At 56.1% G+C, this 23410-nt stretch overlaps 1 protein-coding gene across 1 annotated transcript in view; it reads left to right on the forward strand.

The window, feature by feature from the left end:
* LOC140400210 (neurexin-2-like) overlaps positions 1-23410 on the forward strand; it is a 2085493-nt gene that overhangs the window by 1871508 nt on the left and 190575 nt on the right. The window contains exon 9 of the mRNA XM_072489678.1: positions 12132-12221. Within this exon, the coding sequence (XP_072345779.1) occupies positions 12132-12221 (90 nt within the window). The remainder of the gene's footprint in view (positions 1-12131; positions 12222-23410) is intronic.

A 23410-nucleotide genomic window follows, 5' to 3' on the forward strand; every position in this document is an offset into this window, starting at 1 on the left:
AGAGATTGGGAGGAGGTTACAGAGATAGGGAGGTTACAGAGATAGGGAAGAGGTTACAGAGATTGGGAAGAGGTTACAGAGATTGGGAGGAGATTATCGAGATTGGGAGGAGGTTACAGAGATAGGGAGGTTACAGAGATAGGGAGGTTACAGAGAGAGGGAGGAAGTTACAGAGATAGGGAGGTGGTTACAGAGATAGGGAGGTTACAGAGATAGGGAGGAGGTTACAGAGATTGGGAGTGGGTACAGTGAGAGGGAGGAGGTTACAGAGATAGGGAGGAGGTTACAGAGATAGGGAGGAGGTTACAGAGATAGGGAGGAGGTTACAGAGATAGGGAGGAGGTTACAGAGAGAGGGAGGTTACAGAGAGAGGGAGGTTACAGAGAGAGGGAGGTTACAGAGAGAGGGAGGTTACAGAGAGAGGGAGGTTACAGAGATAGGGAGGTTACAGAGATAGGGAGGTTACAGAGATAGGGAGGTTACAGAGATAGGGAGGAAGTTACAGAGATAGGGAGGTTACAGAGATTGGGAGTGGGTCAGCGAGAGGGAGGTGGTTACAGAGATAGGGAGGAGGTTACAGAGATTGGGAGGAGGTTACAGAGATAGGGAGGAGGTTACAGAGATAGGGAGGAGGTTACAGAGATAGGGAGGAGGTTACAGAGATAGGGAGGAGGTTTCAGAGATAGGGAGGAGGTTACAGAGATATGGAGGAGGTTACAGAGATAGGGAGGAGGTTACAGAGATAGGGAGGAGGTTACAGAGATAGGGAGGAGGTTACAGAGATATGGAGGAGGTTACAGAGATAGGGAGGAGGTTACAGAGATAGGGAGGTTACAGAGATTGGGATGAGGTTACAGAGATAGGGAGGAGGTTACAGGGATAGGGAGGAGGTTACAGAGATAGGGAGGAGGTTACAGAGATAGGGAGGAGGTTACAGATATAGGGAGAAGGTTACAGAGATAGGGAGGAGGTTACAGAGCTAGGGAGGAGGTTACAGAGATTGGGAGGAGGTTACAGAGATTGGGAAGAGGTTACAGAGATAGGGAGAAGATTACAGAGATTGGGAGGAGGTGACAGAGATATGGAGGAGGTTACAGAGATAGAGAGGAGGTTACAGAGATTGGGAAGAGGTTACAGAGATTGGGAGTAGGTTACAGAGATAGGGAGGAGGTTACAGAGATAGGGAGGAGGTTTCAGAGATAGGGAGGTGGTTACAGAGATTGGGAAGAGGTTACAGAGATTGGGAGGAGGTTACAGAAATAGGGAGGTTACAGAGATAGGGAGGTTGCAGAGATAGGGAGGAGGTTAGAGAGATAGGGAGGAGGTTACAGAGATTGGGAGGAGGTTACAGAGATTGGGAGGAGGTTACAGAGATTGAGAGGTGGTTACAGAAATAGGGAGGAGGTTACAGAGATAGGGAGGAGGTTACAGAGATAGGGAGGAGGTTACAGAGATAGGGAGGTTACAGAGATTGGGAGGAGGTTACAGAGATAGGGAGGTTACAGAGATTGAGAGGAGGTTACAGAGATAGGGAGGAGGTTACAGAGATAGGGAGGAGGTTACAGAGATAGGGAGGTTACAGAGATTGGGAGGAGGTTACAGAGATAGGGAGGTTACAGAGATTGAGAGGAGGTTACAGAGATAGGAGGTTACAGAGATAGGGAGGTTACAGAGATAGGGAGGAGGTTACAGAGATTAGGAGTGGGTACAGCGAGAGGGAGGAGGTTACAGAGATAGGGAGGAGGTTACAGAGGTAGGGAGGATGTTACAGAGATAGGGAGGAGGTTACAGAGATAGGGAGGTTACAGAGATAGGGAGGAGATTACAGAGATAGGGAGGAGGTTACAGAGATAGGGAGGTTTCAGAGATAGGGAGGAGGTTACAGAGATAGGGAGGAGGTTACAGAGATAGGGAGGAGGTTACAGAGATAGGGAGGTTACAGAGAAAGGGAGGAGGTTACAGAGATAGGGAGGAAGTTACAGAGATAGGGAGGAGGTTACAGAGATAGGGAGGAGGTTACAGAGATAGGGAGGTTACAGAGATTGGGAGGAGGTTACAGAGATATGGAGGAGGTTACAGAGATATGGAGGAGGTTACAGAGATTGGGAGGAGGTTACAGAGATAGGGAGGAGGTTACAGAGATAGGGAGGAAGTTACAGAGATAGGGAGGAGGTTACAGAGATAAGGAGGAGGTTACAGAGATAGGGAGGAGGTTACAGAGATAGGGAGGTTACAGAGATCGGGAGGAGGTTACAGAGATAGGGAGGAGGTTACAGAGATAGGGAGCGGGTACAGAGATAGGGAGGAGGTTACAGAGATAGGGAGGAGGTTTCAGAGATAGGGAGGAGGTTTCAGAGATAGGGAGGAGGTTACAGAGATAGGGAGGTTACAGAGATATGGAGGAGGTTAGAGAGATAGGGAGGAGGTTACTGAGATAGGGAGGAGGTTACAGAGATAGGGAGGTTACAGAGATTGGGAGGAGGTTACAGAGATAGGGAGCGGGTACAGAGATAGGGAGGAGGTTACAGAGATAGGGAGGAGGTTTCAGAGATAGGGAGGAGGTTTCAGAGATAGGGAGGAGGTTACAGAGATAGGGAGGTTACAGAGATATGGAGGAGGTTAGAGAGATAGGGAGGAGGTTACTGAGATAGGGAGGAGGTTACAGAGATAGGGAGGTTACAGAGATTGGGAGGAGGTTACAGAGATAGGGAGCGGGTACAGAGATAGGGAGGAGGTTACAGAGATAGGGAGGAGGTTTCAGAGATAGGGAGGAGGTTTCAGAGATAGGGAGGAGGTTTCAGAGATAGGGAGGAGGTTACAGAGATAGGGAGGTTACAGAGATATGGAGGAGGTTAGAGAGATAGGGAGGAGGTTACTGAGATAGGGAGGAGGTTACAGAGATAGGGAGGTTACAGAGATTGGGAGGAGGTTACAGAGATAGGGAGGAGGTTACAGAGATAGGGAGCGGGTACAGAGATAGGGAGGAGGTTACAGAGATTGGGAGGAGGTTGCAGAGATAGGGAGGAGGTTACAGAGATTGGGAGGAGGTTACAGAGATAGGGAGGAGGTTACAGAGATAGGGAGGAGGTTTCAGAGTTACGGAGCGGGTACAGCGAGAGGGAGCGTGTTACAGATTCGAGGAGGGGGGTTACAGAGAAGGAGAGGGTGTCACGCTGACGGGGAGGGGGCTGCAGAGATTGGGTGGAGGCAGCCTTAAAATCGTGCGGGCCCCGTGTACACCATCGCGCCGGGAGATGAGACGGGGAGTTGAGAGAACGGGCCTGTGAAGGGGGTCGGACAGAATTGTGCGATGTTCGCGGACCCGTGCCTGGTACAGCAGTGATGAGCTGCGATGACACAGAATGCATTGCCTTGTAAAGGGGAGGTGGGTGGAGATGGGGGGGGGGGGGGGAGGGGGAGCGCCTGCAGGTTTCCGCACGGCCAGACAGCGATGGGGGGGCGGGGGGGCGGGGAGGAGAGCGGTGCTCGGAACTGGCAGCGGGAGCAGACCTCAACAACCCCGATGGAAAATTGCCGTGTTTAATGACTGCGAATAAAAGCTGTAAAGTGAAAAAAAAAAAGGTCGCCTTTTAACAAGCGGTGATTCATCATGTGTGTCAGTGATAGCAGCAGTTCAATCAGAGAGGAGCAGTCAGCCATGGGTTCACGAATGTGTTCAATTAAAGCTGTAAGTGCACGCTTCCACTCCGGCAAGTCATCAGCAGATCCAAGGTTGGACATTATCCATGCTGCAGGAAAAAAAAAACCCCGCTTCAACAAATGTAATCTGCGAGCTTTTATGAACTTTGCTTAACGCTACAGAGAAGCACTTCGAAACCCATTCACATTAGTGCCCCATTATTGATGTTGTACAAACATATTAAGGCAGTGGCTGCCGGGCCAACGCATTCCTCTGGAGCGCATCTGTTGGTCCTGTGGTCGTTGGCTGCGCGTCGCCGCACTCCCTGCCTCACAGCGCCAGGGGCCCGGGTTCGATCCCGGCCTCGGGTGACTGTCCGCGTGGAGTTTGCACGTTCACCCCTCAACCGCCGCCCGCACGAGTCTACATGGGTTTCCGCCGGAGCCTCCGGTTTTCTCCCGCAGTCCAAAGATGTGCGGGTTGGGTGGATTGGCCTTGATAAATTGCCCCTTAGTGTCCAAAGATGTGCAGGTTAGGTAGATTGGCCGTGCTAAATTGCTCCTCAGTATCCAAAGATGTGCAGGTTAGGTGGATTGGCCGTGCTGAATTGTCCCTTAGTGTCCAAAGATGTGCAGGTTAGGTGGATTGGCCGTGCTAAATTGTCCTTTAGTGTCCAAAGATGTGCAGGTTGGGTGGATTGGACTTGCTAAATTGTCCCTTAGTGTCCAAAGATGTGCAGGTTGGGTGGATTGGCCGTGCTAAATTGCCCCTCAGTATCCAAAGATGTGCAGGTTAGATGGATTGGCTGTGCTAAATTGTCCCTTAGTGTCCAAAGATGTGCAGGTTGGGTGGATTGGCCGTGCTAAATTGTCCCTTAGTGTCCAAAGATGTGCAGGTTAGGTGCAGGTTAGGTTATGGGGTTATGGGAATAGGCTGGGGTGGACAGGGGAGTGGGTACAGGTTAAGTTACGGGGTTATGGGAATAGGCTGGGGTGGACAGGGCAGTGGGTACAGCTTAGGTTATGGGATTATGGGAATAGGCTGGGGTGGACAGGGGAGTGTGTACAGGTTAAGTTATGGGGTTATGGGAATAGGCTGGGGTGGACAGGGGAGTGGGTACAGGTTAGGTTATGGGGCTATGGGAATAGGCTGGGGTGGACGGGAGTGGGTACAGGTTAGGTTATGGGGTTATGGGAATAGGCTGGGGTGGACAGGGGAGTGGGTACAGGTTAGGTTACGGGGTTATGGGAATAGGCTGGGGTGGACAGGGGGGTAGGTACAGGTTAGGTTATGGGGTTATGGGAATAGGCTGGGGTGGACAGGGGAGTGGGTACAGGTTAGGTTATGGGGTTATGGGAATAGGCTGGGGTGGACAGGGGGGTAGGTACAGGTTTGGTTATGGGGTTATAGGAATAGGCTGGGGTGGACAGGGTAGTGGGTGCAGGTTAGGTTATGGGAATAGGCTGGGGTGGACAGGGGGGTAGGTACAGGTTAGGTTACGGGGTTATGGGAATAGGCTGGGGTGTACAGGGGAGTGGGTACAGGTTAGGTTATGGGGTTATGGGAATAGGCTGGGGTGGACAGGGGAGTGGGTACAGGTTAGGTTATGGGGTTATGGGAATAGGCTGGGGTGGACAGGGGAGTGGGTACAGGTTAGGTTATGGGGTTATGGGAATAGGCTGGGGTGGACAGGGGAGTGTGTACAGGTTAGGTTATGGGGTTATGGGAATAGGCTGGGGTGGACAGGGGAGTGGGTACAGGTTAGGTTACGGGGTTATGGGAATAGGCTGGGGTGGACAGGGGAGTGGGTGCAGGTTAGGTTATGGGGTTATGGGAATAGGCTGGGGTGGACAGGGGAGTGGGTATAGGTTAGGTTATGGGGTTATGGGAATAGGCTGGGGTGGACAGGGGAGTGGGTACAGGTTAGGTTATGGGAATAGACTGGGGTGTACAGGGGAGTGGGTACAGGTTAGGTTATGGGAATAGGCTGGGGTGGACAGGGGAGTGGGTGCAGGTTAGGTTATGGGGTTATGGGAATAGGCTGGGGTGGACAGGGGAGTGGGTGCAGGTTAGGTTATGGGGTTCTGGGAATAGGCTGGGGTGGACAGGGGAGTGGGTACAGGTTAGGTTATGGGGTTATGGGAATAGGCTGGGGTGGACAGGGGAGTGGGTCCAGGTTAGGTTACGGGGTTATGGGAATAGGCTGGGGTGGACAGGGGAGTGTGTACAGGTTAAGTTATGGGGTTATGGGAATAGGCTGGGGTGGACAGGGGGGTGGGTACAGGTTAGGTTACGGGGTTATGGGAATAGGCTGGGGTGGACAGGGGAGTGGGTACAGGTTAGGTTATGGGAATAGGCTGGGGTGGACAGGGGAGTGGGTGCAGGTTAGGTTATGGGAATAGGCTGGGGTGGACAGGGGATTGGTACAGGTTAGGTTATGGGGTTATGGGAATAGGCTGGGGTGGACAGGGGAGTGGGTACAGGTTAGGTTACGGGGTTATGGGAATAGGCTGGGGTGGACAGGGGAGTGGGTACAGGTTAGGTTATGGGGTTATGGGAATAGGCTGGGGTGGACAGGGGAGTGGGTACAGCTTAGGTTATGGGATTATGGGAATAGGCTGGGGTGGACAGGGGGGTGGGTACAGGTTAGGTTATGGGGTTATGGGAATAGGCTGGGGTGGACAGGGGGGTGGGTACAGGTTAGGTTATGGGGTTATGGGAATAGGCTGGGGTGGACAGGGGAGCGGGTCCAGGTTAGGTTATGGGGTTATGGGAATAGGCTGGGGTGGACAGGGGAGTGGGTACAGGTTAGGTTATGCCTATTGTGCGTGGGGGTTCTCTGTCGCCATTTAGACAAGTTGAGTCAGAAATGTTGGCCTACGAAGAGGCCTGGGTGTCCTAGTTCACCAGTCACTGAAAGTAAGCACGCAGGTGGAGCAGGCCGTTAGGAAGGCAAGTGGTACGTTGTCCTCCATTGCGAGAGGACTTGAGCATAGGAGTAGGCCAGTCTCACTGCGGCTGGGCAAGGCCTCGTGCAGACCACACCTGGAGTAATGTGAGCCAATTCGGCCTCCTTATCTAAGAAAGGATATCCTTGTCACGGAGGGACAGCAGCGGAGGTTCACCAGACTGATCCCTGGGATGTCGGGATTGTCGTGTGAGGAGAGATTGGGTCGACCAGGCCTGTCTTCACTGGAGTGTTAGGAGAATGAGAGGGCATCTCATTGAAACGTTTAAAAATCTGACGGGGCTGGACAGACTGGACGCAGGGATGTTGTTTTCCTCTGGCTGGAGGAGAGTCTAGAACATGGGGTCACCGTCTCAGGATACGTCTCTGGGTACGTCTCAGGGTAGACCATTTTAGGACTGAGATGAGGAGAACTTTCTTCACTCGGGGAAGGAGTCAGCCATTTTAGGACTGAGATGAGGAGAAATTTCTTCACTCGGTGATGCGACCATCAATTCACACGAGACGAAGAGTTGAAGTGAACAGTGGTTTTAATCAGCTAGATCTGTGCCTGCCTGCGACTGCCATGCACTGAGGGCCGCCTACAGGCTGTAGATCTATATACCTCCCCCGAGGGGGTGGAGCCATAGGCGGTGCCCACAAGGGCATCAACATAATACAATACAGTGTAATGCAATACAATGGTGAATGGTAGCAGTAATACATTCACCACATTCACCCCCTGTTAAAATTGAAGTCCAGCGGGGGTGAAGTGGGCTCACAGATCGAGTCTGTCCGGCGCCTTGATCGTTCGCTGCGATCGCCTGAGCTCCGGCTTCACTGCAGGCACGGGTGTTGAACTCGTTCACTCCGGGAGCGTGTTGTCTGGAGCTTCATCACTGAAGGCCGGCGATGGGGGGAGGGGGGGTGTAGGCCATGTAGGGGCGGGGGCGGTGTTCGGTGTAGGAGGGGGGGGGGGGAGGTGATGGTCGCAGGGTAACCGGCCGGGTGCCAGATCCCGGAGGGAGACTGTATCTTGTCGGCCATCGTGGCGCGCCACGTAGGCATACTGAGGGTTGGCGTGAAGGAGCTGGACCCTCTCGACCAGGACTTATGGCTGCTGACGTGTTTGCGGAGCAGGACGGGCCCCGGTGTTGTCAGCCAGGACGGAAGCGAGACCCCGCAGGTGGATTTCCTGGGGAAGACAAATAGGCGGTCATGAGGGGGTCTCGTTCGTGGCCGTGCAGAGGAGCGACCTAATGGAGTGGAGCGCGTCGGGGAGGACCTCCTGCCAGCGGGAAACTGGGAGACTTCTAGACTGCAGGGCCAGAAGGACGGCCTTCCATACTGTCGCGTTCTCCCTCTCCACCTGTCCGTTTCCCCGGGGGTTGTAACTGGTCGTCCTGCTCGAGGCGATGCCCTTACCGAGCAGGTACTGACGCAGCTCATCGCTCACAAACGAGGAGCCCCGGTCACTGTGGACGTAAGTGGGGAAACCGAACAGGGTGAAGATGCTATGCAGGGCCTTAATGAGAAAATTCTTCACTGGGGGAAGGAGTCGGCCATTTGGGACTGAGATGAGTGGAAATTTATGGGGGGGGGGTTCTGAAGAGTGTGAGAGTGGCTTTGAGATAAGGGATCAGTATTGAACGGCTCAGCAGGCTAGAGGGGCCGAATGTACTCCTCCTGCTCCCATTTTGCTCCCCCTCGAGAAGGTGGCGGTTGAGAAAATGGCGTCCAGTGTTGGGGGGTGGGGGGGGGGGGGGGGGGGGCGCCGTGACCTCTCAACAGCGAGCGCCAGGTGACGTCGCGAGCTGGGCCCACCATTTCGAGGCTGCAACGGAGCCTTTGGAGCCGCCGCAATTGGGGGGGGTGGGGGGGGGGGGGTCATGGGTCAATCGAAAGTGGGCCTAACTGTGCATGGGGTGCAGAGAAACATCCGGAGGTACTTCGTAGGGGCGTTACCCACCGACCTTCGGCATGATTGGAGATATTGGGGACAGGCGATCGAAAGCTCGGTCAAAGAGGTTTGGTTTCAAGGAGCGTCTTGAAGGAGGGGAGAGAGAGAGAGAGACAACGAGAGAGAGAAGGAGACCGAGAGAGAGAGAGAAAGAATGAGAGTCAGAGCGTCAGAGAGGCAGAGACACAGAGAGAGAGAGACAGAGAAAGAGACAGAGGGACAGACAGAGAGAGAGAGACAGAGACAGAGAGAGAGACAGAGAGAGACAGACAGAGACACAGAGAGAGAGAGACAGAGAGACAGAGAGAGAGTCAGAGCCTCAGAGAGAGCGATAGATAGATAGATAGATATATAGGAGATAGAGAGAGAGATAGAGATATGTATAGAGAGATAGATAGATAGATGGAGAGAAGGAGAGGTTTAGGGAGGGAATTTCTGAGGATGGGTTCCGCCAACCCCCCCCCCCCCCCCATTGGCGCAGCTGCCAATGGATGGAGCGATGGGAATCGTTACTGCACGAGGGGAGGGGGGAGTTGGAGGTTTACTCAGAGGGCGGTAGGGCTGGGGAGATGGGAGGAGGGGGGCGGGTGCGGGACTGATAGTGAGCGACACCCCCATGGTGCACCGCAGCAATACATTTCCCCCTCAAAACCCTTCTGCAGAAGAAGAGGCCGTGTTGGCCACATGGCGTATTGGGGGGGGGGGGGGGGGCGGTGGTTGGCGTGGAGGTGGGGAGGGGTTCACCCGACTAATCCCTGCGGTTGCCCCATGGGGAGGGATATGAGGAGACCGTGTGTGTCCTCCAGAGTTCCGAAACCGGGATACGCACGGTCTCAGACGAAAAGTGTGGGTGGGGGGGGGGGACCATTTTGGACCGAGGTGAGGAGGGGGAACTCTTCACCCGGAGGGCTGGTGGATCTTCTGAAATTCTCCGTCCCCGGAGGGGAGCTCCGTTGCTGAGCCGGGGTGGGGGTGTTGACTGGTGTCTCGCCGCCGGAGGAGATGCGGGGCAGGGGATCTGTGCCGTGACCCAGGGCGGGTGGACCTAACCCCTCAGGTTGTCCAGTCCCAATCTCTCTCCCCCCCCCACCCCCCCCACATATTCCCCCGCGATGTCATCAACAGCACAAACGGATAAAATCGACGGGAATCACCGACAAGGAAAGGACGAGTAAATGGAATAGCCCCGGCAGGAAGGAACACCGCAATAACGATTAAAGAGGGACGCACAGGCTGTGCGGGTAACCGGGGGTGGGAGAGGGGGAGGGGCGGATGATATCGGAGAGCGGCACGCTGCCCACTCCCCAGGAAGATAAAAAACGAATCTAACCCCGGTTAAACGAAACACAGGGCAGAACATCCCGTGCCTTCAGTTGACGATCCCCGAGGTGGGGTGGTGAGGGGGGGGGGGGTAGGGGAGGGGGCAGCCTCTTCAGAGAGCGACCAAGCCACCTCAAAAAAAAAGAACCAGGCTCCGTAAAGTCGCGTAAACACTCTGCCACCGTGCTTAAAAGTGCGACTTAAACAGCGTCTGCCTAATCGCCGCTGGCTTAAATTCTCGGTTAAAACCAAGGCTAAAATTCCCGTAAATGGGGTAACGTCGTGTGTTAACCACCTTAAACCGCTAGCGAAGCCGTCGTAGTTCCCTCCCCGACTCTCTCTTTCCTCTCGCTCACACGATGATTGAACCTAAGTGTCCGGCATTAAAGGGAGAGTTGGGGTTTCATGAGGTCTGTGTTTCGGGGAGTACGGAGGGTGGGGGGGGGGGGGGGGGGGGGAGTCAAGGGTCAATCGCGACCGCGCCCTTAACCTTTGTCAGTTCACCCTTTTTCCAAGGTCAGTGGGTGAGGAGAGGGCCCAAAATTCCAAGAGTGCGGGTGAAGGGGATTGTGGGAAGGAGGGTGGCTAACTTGGATTGGAACATGGCCAATCCTGCCGAGTTGGGGGAAGGGGGTTGGGGAGCCATATCTCTGGCTGCTCGAAGATCTTTTGGCCTCTGCGACGTCTTCCCCCGGTAGGAACAGGGGTTCTTTTGTCCAAGGGGAGCTGCTTGCCACCCATCCCTTACATTCAGCGACAAAGCCATCCGCAAAGGCCCATTTTGCCCGGCGAAGAGAGAGCACTGTGGGATCACTGGCTTGTGATCGCTATTTGCTGGCATGCTCCCTCATCCATCTGTTCAGTCCCCTGGTGCCCTAATTTATGGAGTCAAACCTGGCGCCTGGCCCCTCAGGAGGAGCCTGATATCTTCCAACGGTTCCCCTCATTCTTTGAGATAGACCGACGTAAGCTTGAGAGATCTTCAGTAGGCCATACAGATCTTCAGGTAGTCCTTTTCTCAACAGCACCCGTCGCACAGACAGAGCGCCCATCGCGCACCCAGCAACAGAATGGCCAGCACACGCCCAGAGACAGCACCTCACACAGGCTCAGAGCACCCACCAGTCCTCCAGTGTCGGCATCCTTCACCTTGTTGAGCTCACATTCCGGATTCTCCATTCGCAGTTCGTTTCGCCCTAAACACAAGGCCGTAAATGAACCTGGTTTGCTTAGCGACCACCGACGGACCCCCAATAATGAATCTTGGGTCATAAAACCCAGACCCCCAGTACTGATGGAGCCCATTTATCAATCGCCTCTCTCCCCCTTCCATTACAGAGCTCGCTTACGTAGAATTATATTCAACATTCATCACTGAGGTTGGCTGTCCTGCCGGACCAGTCTGCGCCAGACCCTCCACTCCACACAGTTCCCCTGACCTAATTTCAGCCCGTCAGTATTACTTTCTATCCCCTATTCCCTCTTGTAGTCATCTAGTTTCCTTCGCAATGCCTCTGAGCTATCCCCCCCCCCCCTCCGCCCTCATCGCAGTCGCTGGGGAAGCAGCTTGATCTGAGGGATCGTTTCGCCAATCGGATCCACCTCGCGTTCAAGGCCTTCCGGAGTCGGTAGAAAATAAATTCCCTCCCCGCCCAACTCGTTCATCGTTTGTCCCCCTCCCCTCAAAAAAATCTTCATCCCCATCTCCTCCCCCCCCCCGCCCCCTCCCGACTAAGAATAGGCACCAGCCCATTTGATCCGCCCCCCATGACGTGTCACTGCTCATTCGGGGCGTTGGGGGGGGGGGGGGGGAAGGAGGGAGGGGGGGGGGCATTTCTTATTTTATGAGGTATTTCCCCCCCTCCCCCCCCCCGCCCTCCTCACCGCCCTGACCACCTACGGCACCCTGGCTGTCGACCCCTCCAAGGGGTGGCTACGGGCTTCGACGGCGCGAGTCAGCATTGACGGTCAGAGAGGCCATTTTGTTTTTGAGGGCGATGCGCCGCTTTGATTCCGTGCCGCCCCCCCCCCCCACCCCCCTCCTTCTCGGTCGCATTCCTAGGAACGGGTGGCGGCGATGGGGTCTGGGGGGGGCGGAATAAGGCGCCAACCTCCGAAATCCCGGCCGGCCAAGCCCAGCGGCCGGCTGTCCCCGGGGTGGGGGGGCTCCGACCATTCACCCGGAAGCTATAAAGTGTTGACTGTTGACCATTTGACCTTTGCGGGATTTTAACATGCTGAACCTGTTTCTTTAAACCTTTAAGGCAACTTTGATAATGAGCGACTGGCGATTGCTAGGCAGCGAATTCCATACCGCCTCGGCAGGGTAGTAGATGAGTGGCTACTTGACAAAGGTAAAAAAGCAATTAATTAAAAACTTTTAACAATTTTTTTTAAAACAGAAGAAAGAGGGCACACTTCGCGAAAAAAATGACACCTTAACTTTAACATAACCCAGCAATAATTCTATTTAATTCTTTTTTAAATTGCTATAAAAAAACAACAACGTGTGAGTAAAATTAAACGAGCCAGATTAAAAGCCTGTTTTAACTGTAACCCGGTTTCGAGCTGCCTCACGTTTCAGCATCGCACGTCGGGGATTGCCTGTAATGTTGCTGTTATTATTGCTGTCTTTGTCCGATCATTATTGACCCGCTCCTGGTCGCTTTGAGGCTGGGGTGAGGGTGTGTGTGTGTGGGGGGGGGGCCTACACCATTTCGAGGCCTAGCAGAAGCCTGGGCGCCCTCTGACCTCCCCGCGGCGGAGGAACGGGCGCCGTCTCTCTCCCGAACCGGCCCGCCTCTCAGATCAGCGGCGCCCCTCGCCCCCCCCCCCCGCCACCTACCCCGACCCTCCCCCGCGCTGCTCGCCCGCGGCTCTGCGCCTCTTCAGCGAGGCGGGGTGGAGGAGGGGGGGTTGGGGTGGGCGGGTGCGTGGCGGTGTTCCAACGGGAAAGATCAAGGGTTGTGGAAACGTCAGTATTGGGGGGGGGGGGGGCGGGGGGGGTTGACGAGGAGGTGAAGCGGGAATCCGGAGTTGAGGGAGGGGAGGGGAGGGGGGGGGGGGGGGGTTCCTGACCCGCGGCGCCATCTCCCGGCCCGCGCCTGTGCGGGCATCCCACCTCCCGATTTACCAGGCGCCGCGCAGCCAACTGAGGATGTCTGAACCCCCCCCCCCCCCCTATCCCGCCACCCCCAGCCCTGTCCGTCAGGGTCCTTTGGGGGCAGGCCGGATGAGTTGTTATCCGAACTGGCGGTATGCAGGGGCCGGGCGGGGGAGGGAGCTGTGAGGAGTGGTGGGGGGGGGTGGGGGGCTCGGCTCGGTAACTCCCCGCCCTTCGGTCAACGGGCAGGTCAACTTGCGCCTCCTCCCCGCATCGCTGCCCCCTTTTCCCCTTGGAACCCTTCTCAGGGCGAGTGACTGCAGATCGCTGCCTGAGGGCCCCCTCCATGATTGCCGCCCCCCCCCCCCCCCCCCCCGGCGATTCATTCCTCGAGACGGGAGGCAACAGAGTCCAGGGCAGCCAAGTCAACCTGAGGGCTCATCGATCAGAGTCGCTTGTAGTTGTGGACCGAAGGCCGTGTGCTAATAATTGAGAGGGGAGCAGGATGGGGGGGGGGGGGGGGGGGGGGGGCGGGCGAGGCGGGGGGTGGGGGGGGGGGGGGGGGGGGGGGGGAGGTCAGGGAAAATGGGCCACAGCTCCTGCTCCTGGATCTGATTGGATGCTCTTATTGGTTGGCGGGATGTGCTTCAAGGCAAGAAGGCCTCGAGAAAGAAAGAGGGTTTGGGAGTGCGGGGTTCTCAGTGTACGACCAGGGGAGGGTAGGCCTGGGTGGTGACAGTAGCCAACACAGCGTCGGACAGATGGCCCTGAATCAGCTGATGTGGCGAGGGTGTGCGACGCACCCCTGATTCAGGGCAAATCTCGGCTGTAGGCCGCAGTCGGCCTTCGGCCCATGGCGATGAATCCCAGAGTCCGTTAGCTGCCTTGTGATGGTTCGTCGCGACGCTGCCGACGTCTCTGCCCCAACACACCGACAGCGCCAGGCAAGGCTCAGGGGCCGGCAGATGCACCTCATCCGGATTCTGTACTGAGGGAGTGCCGCACTGTCAGAGAGTCAGTACTGAGGGAGTGCTGCACTGTCAGAGGGTCAGTACTGAGGGAGTGCCGCACTGTCAGAGGGTCTGTACTGAGGGAGTGCCGCACTGTCAGAGGGTCAATACTGAGGGAGTGCCGCACTGTCGGAGAGTCAGTACTGAGGGAGTGCGGCACTGTCAGAGGGTCAGGACTGAGGGAGCGCTGCACTGTCAGAGTGTCAGTACTGAGGGAGTGCCGCACTGTCAGAGGGTCAGTACTGAGGGAGTGCCGCACTGTCAGAGGGTCAGTACTGAGGGAGTGCTGCACTGTCAGAGGGTCAGTAGTGAGGGAATGCTGCACTGTCAGAGGGTCAGTACTGAGGGAGTGCTGCACTGTCAGAGGGTCAGTACTGAGGGAGTGCTGCACTGTCAGAGGGTCAGTACTGAGGGAGCGCTGCACTGTCGGAGGGTCAGTACTGAGGGAGTGCTGCACTGTCAGAGGGTCAGTACTGAGGGAGTGCCGCACTGTCAGAGCGAATTACTGAATTCCCCACTATCAGCATCCTGGGGCTACCACTGACCATGAACTGAACTGGACCTGCCACGGGGTGGCAGGCTGGCAACAGTGGCACAGCACCAGGTTCCCAGGTTCGATTCCCGGCTTGGGTCACTGTCTGTGCGGAGTCTGCACGTCCTCCCCGTGTGTGCGTGGGTTTCCTCCGGGTGCTCCGGTTTCCTCCCACAGTCCTAAGATGTGCGGGTCAGGTGGATTGGCTATGATAAATTGTCCCTTAGCGTCCAAAGGTTGGTGAGATTCTGGGGATAGGGAGGGGAAGAGAGCCTAGGTTAGGATAATCTTTCCGAGGGCCAGTGCAGACTCGGTGTGCCGAATGGCAAGTTCCTACGCTGTAGGGATTCTAAGATGTCCATGCCACACTTCCAAGCTAATTTCCAACTGGAGGACATCCAACCATCCCCCCTTGACATTCAATGGCATGACCATCGCTGAATCCCCCACTATCAACATCCTGGGGGTTACCATTGATCAGAAACTGAACTGGGCCCAGCCACATTAATACTGTGGCTACCAGAGCAGGTCAGAGGCTGGGAATCCTGCGGAGAGTAACTCACCTCCTGACTCCCCCCAAAGCCTGTCCACCATCTACAAGGCACAAGTCAGGAGTGTGAGGGAATACTCTCCACTCGCCTGGATGAGCGCGGCTCCCAACGACACTCGAGAAGCTCGACACCATCCAGGACAAAGCAGCCCCGCTCGATCGACACGCTAACCACAAACATTCGCCCCCTCCCCCCCGCCCCCCCCCCCCGACGCACAGCGGCAGCCGTGCGCACTGTCTACAAGACGCCCCGCAGCCACTCGCTCCTTCGACAGCACCTTCCAAACCCGCCACCTCCACCGTCTAGAAGGACGAGGGCAGCAGCAGACGCACGGGGAACACCGCCGCCTGCAAGTTCCCCCCCTTCCGAGCCGCTCGCCATCCCGACTCGGAAATATATCGGCCGTTCTTTCACTGTGGCTGGGGTCAAAATCCCCGGAACTCCCTCACAGCACGGTGGGTGTACCTACACCACGCGGGACTGCGGCGGGTTCAAGATGGCGGCTCACCCACCATCTACCTGAGGCCTGAGGTGACCTCATAGCGGTCTTGGAAGTTCTTGAGCGATTGCTAAGGCGCAGACGGAGATCGACAGGTGGGTGGGTACTGCGGGATTGGGCGGAAATGTGGGGGATCAACATGATTTTACTCAAAGGCAGAGCAGGCACGGAGTGGCCTACTCCGGGTCCTTATTCCTCGTCTTTTGTTAGCCAGTTTCCCCAGCGTCACGCCACCAAATAAGAAGAGGCAAAAACAGCAGAAAATCAATCCTTGACCAATATTTGCTCTGGGATTATTTTCCTTCAATAATGCGCGATGTATTTATACCCAGTGAATTATTGGATTCCATCCCTGCACCACACAAGTGGGGATCATTAAGAACAAGAGCTTGGAGGGAGGAATTTGATTCCAAACACTTTACGCCAACAAATGTTCATCATGCTCAACAAATGAAGTGGAACGCCAGCATTAATCGCGACGGCCCTATTGATCAGCAGTGGAGCCCACAGCGGGAAGTCTGGACTTAATGCAGCTCCGAGGTCCCAGCCACTGAACGGCCAGCAGACTGGCGCAGGGGAGGGAGGGCAGCCGCAAAGTCCTGCATTTACACAGCCCCCACTGACGGAATTGAAACATCGCAGAGAGGGAGAGAGAGGGAGAGAGAGAGAGGGAGAGAGAGAGAGAGAGAGAGGGAGAGATAGAGATAGAGATAGAGATAGAGAGATAGAGAGACAGAGAGAGGCAGAGAGAGAGACAGAGAGAGAGACAGAGAGAGAGAGACAGAGAGAGAGAGAGAGAGGGAGAGAGAGAGAGAGAGAGAGATAGATAGAGATAGAGAGGCAGAGAGAGAGAGAGACAGAGAGAGACAGAGAGAGACAGAGAGAGAGACAGAGAGAGAGAGACAGAGAGAGAGACAGAGAGAGCGAGTCAGAGACAGAGAGAGGCAGAGAGAGAGAGGGAGAGGGAGAGAGATAGACACAGAGAGACACAGAGACACAGAGAGACACAGAGAGACAGAGAGAGAGACAGAGAGACAGGGAGAGAGAGACAGAGAGAGAAGCAGAGCGAGACAGAGAGAGGCAGAGGGAGAGAGAGAGAGACAGAGAGAGAGAGACATAGAATCAGAGACAGAGATAGAGAGAGAGACAGAGTTAGAGAGAGACAGATAGAGAGAGACAGAGAGGGAGAGATAGAGATAGAGACTGAGAGAGAGACAGAGAGAGAGAGAGAGAGAGAGACAGAGAGAGAGAGAAACATAGAGACAGAGAGATACGGAGAGGGAGAGAGAGCCAGAGAGAGAAGCAGAGCGAGGCAGAGGGAGAGAGAGAGAGACAGAGAGAGAGAGACATAGAATCAGAGACAGAGAGATAGAGAGAGAGACAGAGATAGAGAAAGAGAAAGACAGAGATAGAGAGAGACAGGGAGAGAGAGAGAGAGACAGAGAGAGAGAGGAACAGAGAGACAGAGAGATAGGGAGAGGGAGAGAGAGAGAGACAGAGAGAGAGAGACATAGAATCAGAGACAGAGCGATAGAGAGAGAGACAGAGAGAGAGAGAGACAGGGAGAGAGAGACAGAGAGGGACAGAGAGATAGAGATAGACAGAGAGAGAGAGAGGCAGAGAGAGAGACAGAGAGGCAGAGAGAGAGGCAGAGAGAGAGAGACAGAGAGAGGGAGAGAGAGAGAGATAGAGATAGAGAGACAGAGAGAGAGAGACAGAGAGAGAGAGAGAGAGAGAGACAGAGAGAGAGAGAAACAGAGAGATAGGGAGAGGGAGCCAGAGAGAGAAGCAGAGCGGGGCAGAGAGGCAGAGGGAGAGAGAGAGAGACAGAGAGAGAGAGACATAGAATCAGAGACAGAGAGATAGAGAGAGAGACAGAGATAGAGAGAGACAGGGAGAGAGTGGCAGAGAGGGACAGAGAGATAGAGAGGGAGAGAGAGAGATAGAGACAAACAGAGAGAGACACCGAGAGAAAGACAGAGAGAGACAGAGAATGAGAGAAAAAGAGACAGAGAGAGAGAAAGATAGAGAAAGAGTTAGGGAGACCTAGAGAGAGAAAATGAGATGAAATGAAAAAATTTAATGAAAATCGCTTATTGTCACAAGTCGGCTTCAATGAAGTTACTGTGAAAAGCCCCTAGTCACCACATTCCGGCGCCTGTTCGGGGAGGCTGTTACGGGAATCGAACCGTGCTGCTGGCCTGCCTTGGTCTGCTTTAAAAGCCAGCGATTTTGCCCAGTGAGCTAAACCATCCCTTTATTTTCCCCTACAGACAGACAGCGAGAAAGACAGAGAGACAGAGGGACAGAGGGAGAGAGAGGGGGATGGAGAGAGGGAGACAGAGACAGAGAGAGAGACACCGACAGAAAGACAGAGAGAGAGAAAGAGAGGGGAGAGAGAAAGATACAGAGATAGAGTCAGAGCGAGAGAGTGAGATGATGAGAGAGAAAGAGAGAGAGAGACAGAGAGAGGGAGGGAGGGACACTGAGAGAGAGGAAGATAGAGAGAGTTAGGGAGGGGTTGGAGGGGGCTACAGAGAGGGAGGGCCTGTAAGGGGGTTACAGAGATAGGGACGGGCTTGAGGGGGTGACAGAGAGAGGGAGGGGCTTGAGAGGGTTACAGAGAGGGGGAGGGGCTTGAGGGGTTTACAGGGAGGGGCTTGAGGGGGTTGCAGGGAGGGGGAGGGGGTTACAGAGATAGGGAGGGGCTTGAGAGGGTTACAGAGAGGGGGAGGGGCTTGAGGGGATTACAGAGAGAGGGAGGGGCTTGAGGGGGTTATAGGGAGGGGCTTGAGGGGGTTACAGGGAGGGGGAGGGGCTTGAGGGGATTACAGAGATAGGGAGGGGTTTGAGAGGGTTACAGAGTGGGGGGGCTTGAGGGGGTTACAGGGAGGGGCTTGAGGGGGTTACAGAGAGGGGGAGGGGCTTGAGGGGGTTACAGGGAGGGGCTTGAGGGGGTTACAGGGAGGGGCTTGAGGGGGTTACAGAGAGGGGGAGGGGCTGGAGGGGGTTACAGGGAGGGGCTTGAGGGGGTTACAGATAGGGGGAGGGGCTGGAGGGGGTTACGGAGACATGGAGGGGGAGGAAATAGGTTTATGGAGAGAGGGAGTGACCCCGGGCACTATCCACCTCCAGGTATAGCCCCCTGTCGTAACCTAGGCAGCTAATTGGTGCACAGAAAGCTCCCATCAAAATGCCGAGGCATTAATATTAGTCCCGGGACACCAGGGAGTCCCCCCCCCCCGCCCCACCCGCAGCAGCCCCCCCCCCCCCCCCCCGCCCCACCCGCAGCAGCCCCCTCCTTCCCAACACTCACTGCCCTCTGATCATCTTCCAATATTGGCCTTGGGATTTTATTAATGGGGCCCTCCTTTTGGGGTCTCGGGGGGGGGGGGTGACAGATCCCACTGCCTCTTTTGGAAGATAAGGCGGGGGGTGGGTCTCTCCGGAGCTCTGGGTAAAACTCCTTACCCCTCACCAGCAGGACAAATAGAAAAACAGATGGCCTGATCCACAGGCGCAGGGGACAAGCCCCCTGACACTGTCCCCTGGCACTGTCCCCTGGCACTGCCCCCTGGCACTGCCCCTGACACTGCCCCCTGGCACTGTCCCCTGGCACTGCCCCCTGGCACTGTCCCCTGGCACTGCCCCCTGGCACTGCCCCTGACACTGCCCCCTGGCATTGTCCACTGGCACTGACCCTGGCACTGGCCCCTGACACTGCCCCCTGGCACTGCCCCCTGGCATTGTCCACTGGCACTGACCCTGGCACTGGCCCCCGACACTGTCCCCTGGCACTGCCCCCGGCACTGCCCCCTGGCACTGTCCTCTGGCACTGCCCCCTGGCACTGCCCCCTGACACTGCCCCCTGACACTGCCCCCTGGCACTGCCCCCAGGCACTGCCCCTGGTACTGCCCCTGGCACTGTCCCCTGGCACTGTCCCCTGACACTGTCCCCTGGCACTGCCCCTGGCACTGCCCCCTGGCACTGTCCCCTGACACTGTCCCCTGACACTGTCCCCTGGCACTGTCCCCTGGCACTGCCCCCTGGCACTGCCCCTGACACTGTCCCGTGGCACTGCCCCCAGGCACTGCCCCTGGTACTGCCCCCTGGCACTGTCCCCTGGCACTGTCCCCTGGCACTGTCCCCTGACACTGCCCCCTGGCACTGCCCACTGTCACTGTCCCCTGGCACTGCCCCCTGACACAGCCCCTGGCACTGCCCCCTGGCACTGCCCCTGGTACTGCCCCCTGGCACTGCCCCCGGCACTGCCCCCTGGCAGTGTCCCCTGGCACTGCCCCCTGGCACTGCCCCCTGGCACTGCCCCTGGCACTGTCCCCTGGCAGTGTCCCCTGGCACTGCCCCCTGGCACTGTCCCCTGGCACAGCCCCTGGCACTGCCCCTGACACTGTCCCCTGGCAGTGTCCCCTGGCACTGCCCCCTGGCACTGCCCCCTGGCACTGCCCCCTGGCACTGCCCCCTGGCACTGCCCCCTGGCAGTGTCCACTGACACTGCCCCTGGCACTGTCCCCTGGCAGTGTCCCCGGCACTGCCCCCGGCACTGCCCCCGGCACTGCCCCCTGGCACTGCCCCCGGCACTGCCCCCTGGCACTGCCCCTCCCACTGCCTTGCGGCTGGCCATCCCACCCAGGCTGAGCCCCGGGGCCGAGCTCGGTCCGGCCCAGCCAGAGCTGGGACTGACCGCACTGACCCCGGCGACGGGCTGCTCTGACCCCAGCGACGGGCCGCACTGACCCCGGCGACGGGCCGCACTGACCCCGGCGACGGGCCGCACTGACCCCGGCGACGGGCCGCACTGACCCCGGCGACGGGCCACGCCATCGGCCAACGGCGCCCGGCTCCGTCGCCTGCTCCTGAGGAGAAGCCAGGACGAGGCCCGACCCCCCCCCCCCGCTCAGCCAATCGGGCCGCCACCTTCCTGCTGGAGGACTCTCTCCCGGCCTTGGTGCAGGCCTGGGAACTTGCAGGCGGTGGCGTTCCCCGTGCGTCTGCTGCTGCCCTCGTCCTTCTAGACGGTCGGGGTGGCGGGTTTGGAAGGTGCTGTCGAAGGAGCGAGTGGCTGCGGCGCGTCTTGTAGACGGTGCACACGGCTGCCGCTGTGCGTCGGGGGTGGAGGGGGCGAATGTTTGTGGTTAGCGTGTCGATCGAGCGGGGCTGCTTCGTCCTGGATGGTGTCGAGCTTCTCGAGTGTCGTTGGGAGCCGCGCTCATCCAGGCGAGTGGAGAGTATTCCCTCACACTCCTGACTTGTGCCTTGTAGATGGTGGACAGGCTTTGGGGGGGGGGGAGTCAGAGGGGCGATAGGGGCTGGATTCTCCGATTCTGAGGCTATGGGAACGGTGTCGTTTTACGCCCGAAAATACAGCGTAAACGGGCCGCCGACCCTCCGTTTGGCTGGGGGATAGCAGCAAGGCCGTGTCAGGCAACATGGCGCCGTCCACGCGCGGACACGGCCTGCAGAATGGTGCCCCCTCCCCCCCCCCCCTTTGTCCGGCTCGCGAGCCCCGGACCACCCCCCAACAGTGCCCTCCCCAGCCCCTGGCAAAGTCCCCCCCCTGCCCGCGGATCGACCCCTCCCCCCCCCCCCCCCCGACTGTGTCGACGCTGGACTGAGTCCGAAGCCGCCACGCCGAGTTCCCGACGGATGAGAGCGCACGCGACCGACGCCGTCGGGAACTCGGCCGGCCGGGGTTGGGAGCGGACGTGCAGAACAAGCTGGGACGGTGCTTAAAATGGAACCTAACGGGATCCTGGTCGCATCGAAGGACAGACAGGATGCAGGCGTCAGGAGGTTCTGTCCAATCAGGCTTGTCCAATCATCATCGCACAATTCACCCATTCAGAGTGGTCAGAAAACTAAGGCTGGCCGATCGCATTAACCCGACTTTCATTAGTTGAGGTGTTACAGGATATAAAATAAAGCAATCTTACAGCGCTAGATTGTTCAGTTTATAAACGCAGTAATGAATAAGGATTAAAGGATCAGAGAGTGAGTGTGTGTGTGTGAGTATGTGTGCGTGTGTGTGTATAAGTGTGAGTGGGTGTGTAAGTGTGAGTGCAAATGGATGTGTGTGTGTGAGGGTGAGAATCGCACATTGTCACAAGTAGGCTTCAAATGAAGTTACTGTGAAAACCCCCAGTCGCCACATTCCGGCGCCTGTGTGTTTGAGTGGGTGGATTTGTGTGCATGGGTGTGCGAGTAAGCGTGTGTAAGTGTGAGTGTGTGTGGGTGAGCGTGTATGTGGGTGGGTGTGGGTGGGGGTGAGTGCATGAGAGTGAGGTGTAATTGTATATGTGTGTGAGAGCGTATGGGTATGTGTGAGCAAGTGTGTGTTGGGGTGTGGGTGTGTGTAAGTGAGTGTGTGCCTGTGTGTGTGAGAGTATGTGTGAGTGTGTGTGTGTGTGTGTAAGTGTATGTCTGTGGCAGTGAATGTGTGTGTGAAAGTGAATGTGTGGCATTGAGTGATTGACTGTGTGTCCTGGAGTTAGTGAGTGAGTGTGTGTGTGATTGTCTTTGTGTGTGAGAGTGTAGGAGTGTGTGCGTCGGTGTGTGTGTGTGTGCATCTGAGTGTGTATGTGTGAGAGAGTGTGTGTAAGTGTATGTCTCTGAGAGTGAGTGTGTTTGTATCAGTGTGCGTGAGTGAGAGTGTGTTTGTGTGAAGTGTGTGTGTATGAGTCAGAGTCTGTATGTGTGTGTTGGTGTGTGGGTGGGTGTAAGTGAGTGTGTGTGTATCAGAATTTGGATGTGTGAGTTTGTGAGTGTGTGTGAGTGAGAGTGCGTGAGTGTTGCCAATGTGTGAGTGAGAGTGCGTGAGTGTTGCCAATGTGTGAGTATGAGCCTGTGTGTGTGAAAGTGACTGAGAGTGAGTGACTGTGTCTCTGTGAGAGTGTTCTTGTAAGTGTGAGAGTGAGGGTGTGTGTGTGTATGCGTCAGTGTGTGTATGTGAGTGTGTATTTGTGTGTGAGTGTATGTGTGTGAGTGAGTATGTGTGTGAGTGAGTGTACATTAGAACATAGAATATTACAGCGCAGTACAGGCCCTTCGGCCCTCGATGTTGCGCCGACCTGTGAAACCACTCTAAAGCCCATCTACACTATTCCCTTATCGTCCATATGTCTATCCAATGACCATTTGAATGCCCTTAGTGTTGGCAAGTCCACTACTGTTGCAGGCAGTACATTCCACGCCTTTTCTACTCTATGAGTAAAGAACCTACCTCTGACATCTGTCTTATATCTATCTCCCCTCAATTTAAAGCTATGTCCCCTCGTGCTGGACATCACCATCCGAGGAAAAAGGCTCTCACTGTCCACCCTATCCAATCCTCTGATCATCTTGTATGCCTCAATTAAGTCACCTCTTAACCTTCTTCTCTCCAACGAAAACAGCCTCAAGTCCCTCAGCCTTTCCTCATAAGATCTTCCCTCCATACCAGGCAACATTCTGGTAAATCTCCTTTGCACCCTTTCCAATGCTTCCACATCCTTCCTATAATGCGGCGACCAGAATTGCACGCAATACTCCAAATGCGGCCGCACCAGAGTTTTGTACAGCTGCAACATGACCTCATGGCTCCGAAACTCAATCCCTCTACCAATAAAAGCTAACACACCATACGCTTTGTTAACAACCCTCTCAACCTGGGTGGCAACTTTCAGGGATCTATGTACATGGACACCGAGATCTCTCTGCTCATCCACACTGCCAAGACTCTTACCATTAGCCCAGTACTCTGTCTTCCTGTTATTCCTTCCAAAATGAATCACCTCACACTTTTCTGCATTAAACTCCATTTGCCACCTCTCAGCCCAGCGCTGCAGCTTATC

The sequence above is a fragment of the Scyliorhinus torazame genome, chromosome 24 (assembly GCF_047496885.1).
Source record: "Scyliorhinus torazame isolate Kashiwa2021f chromosome 24, sScyTor2.1, whole genome shotgun sequence".
NCBI lineage: Eukaryota > Metazoa > Chordata > Chondrichthyes > Carcharhiniformes > Scyliorhinidae > Scyliorhinus > Scyliorhinus torazame.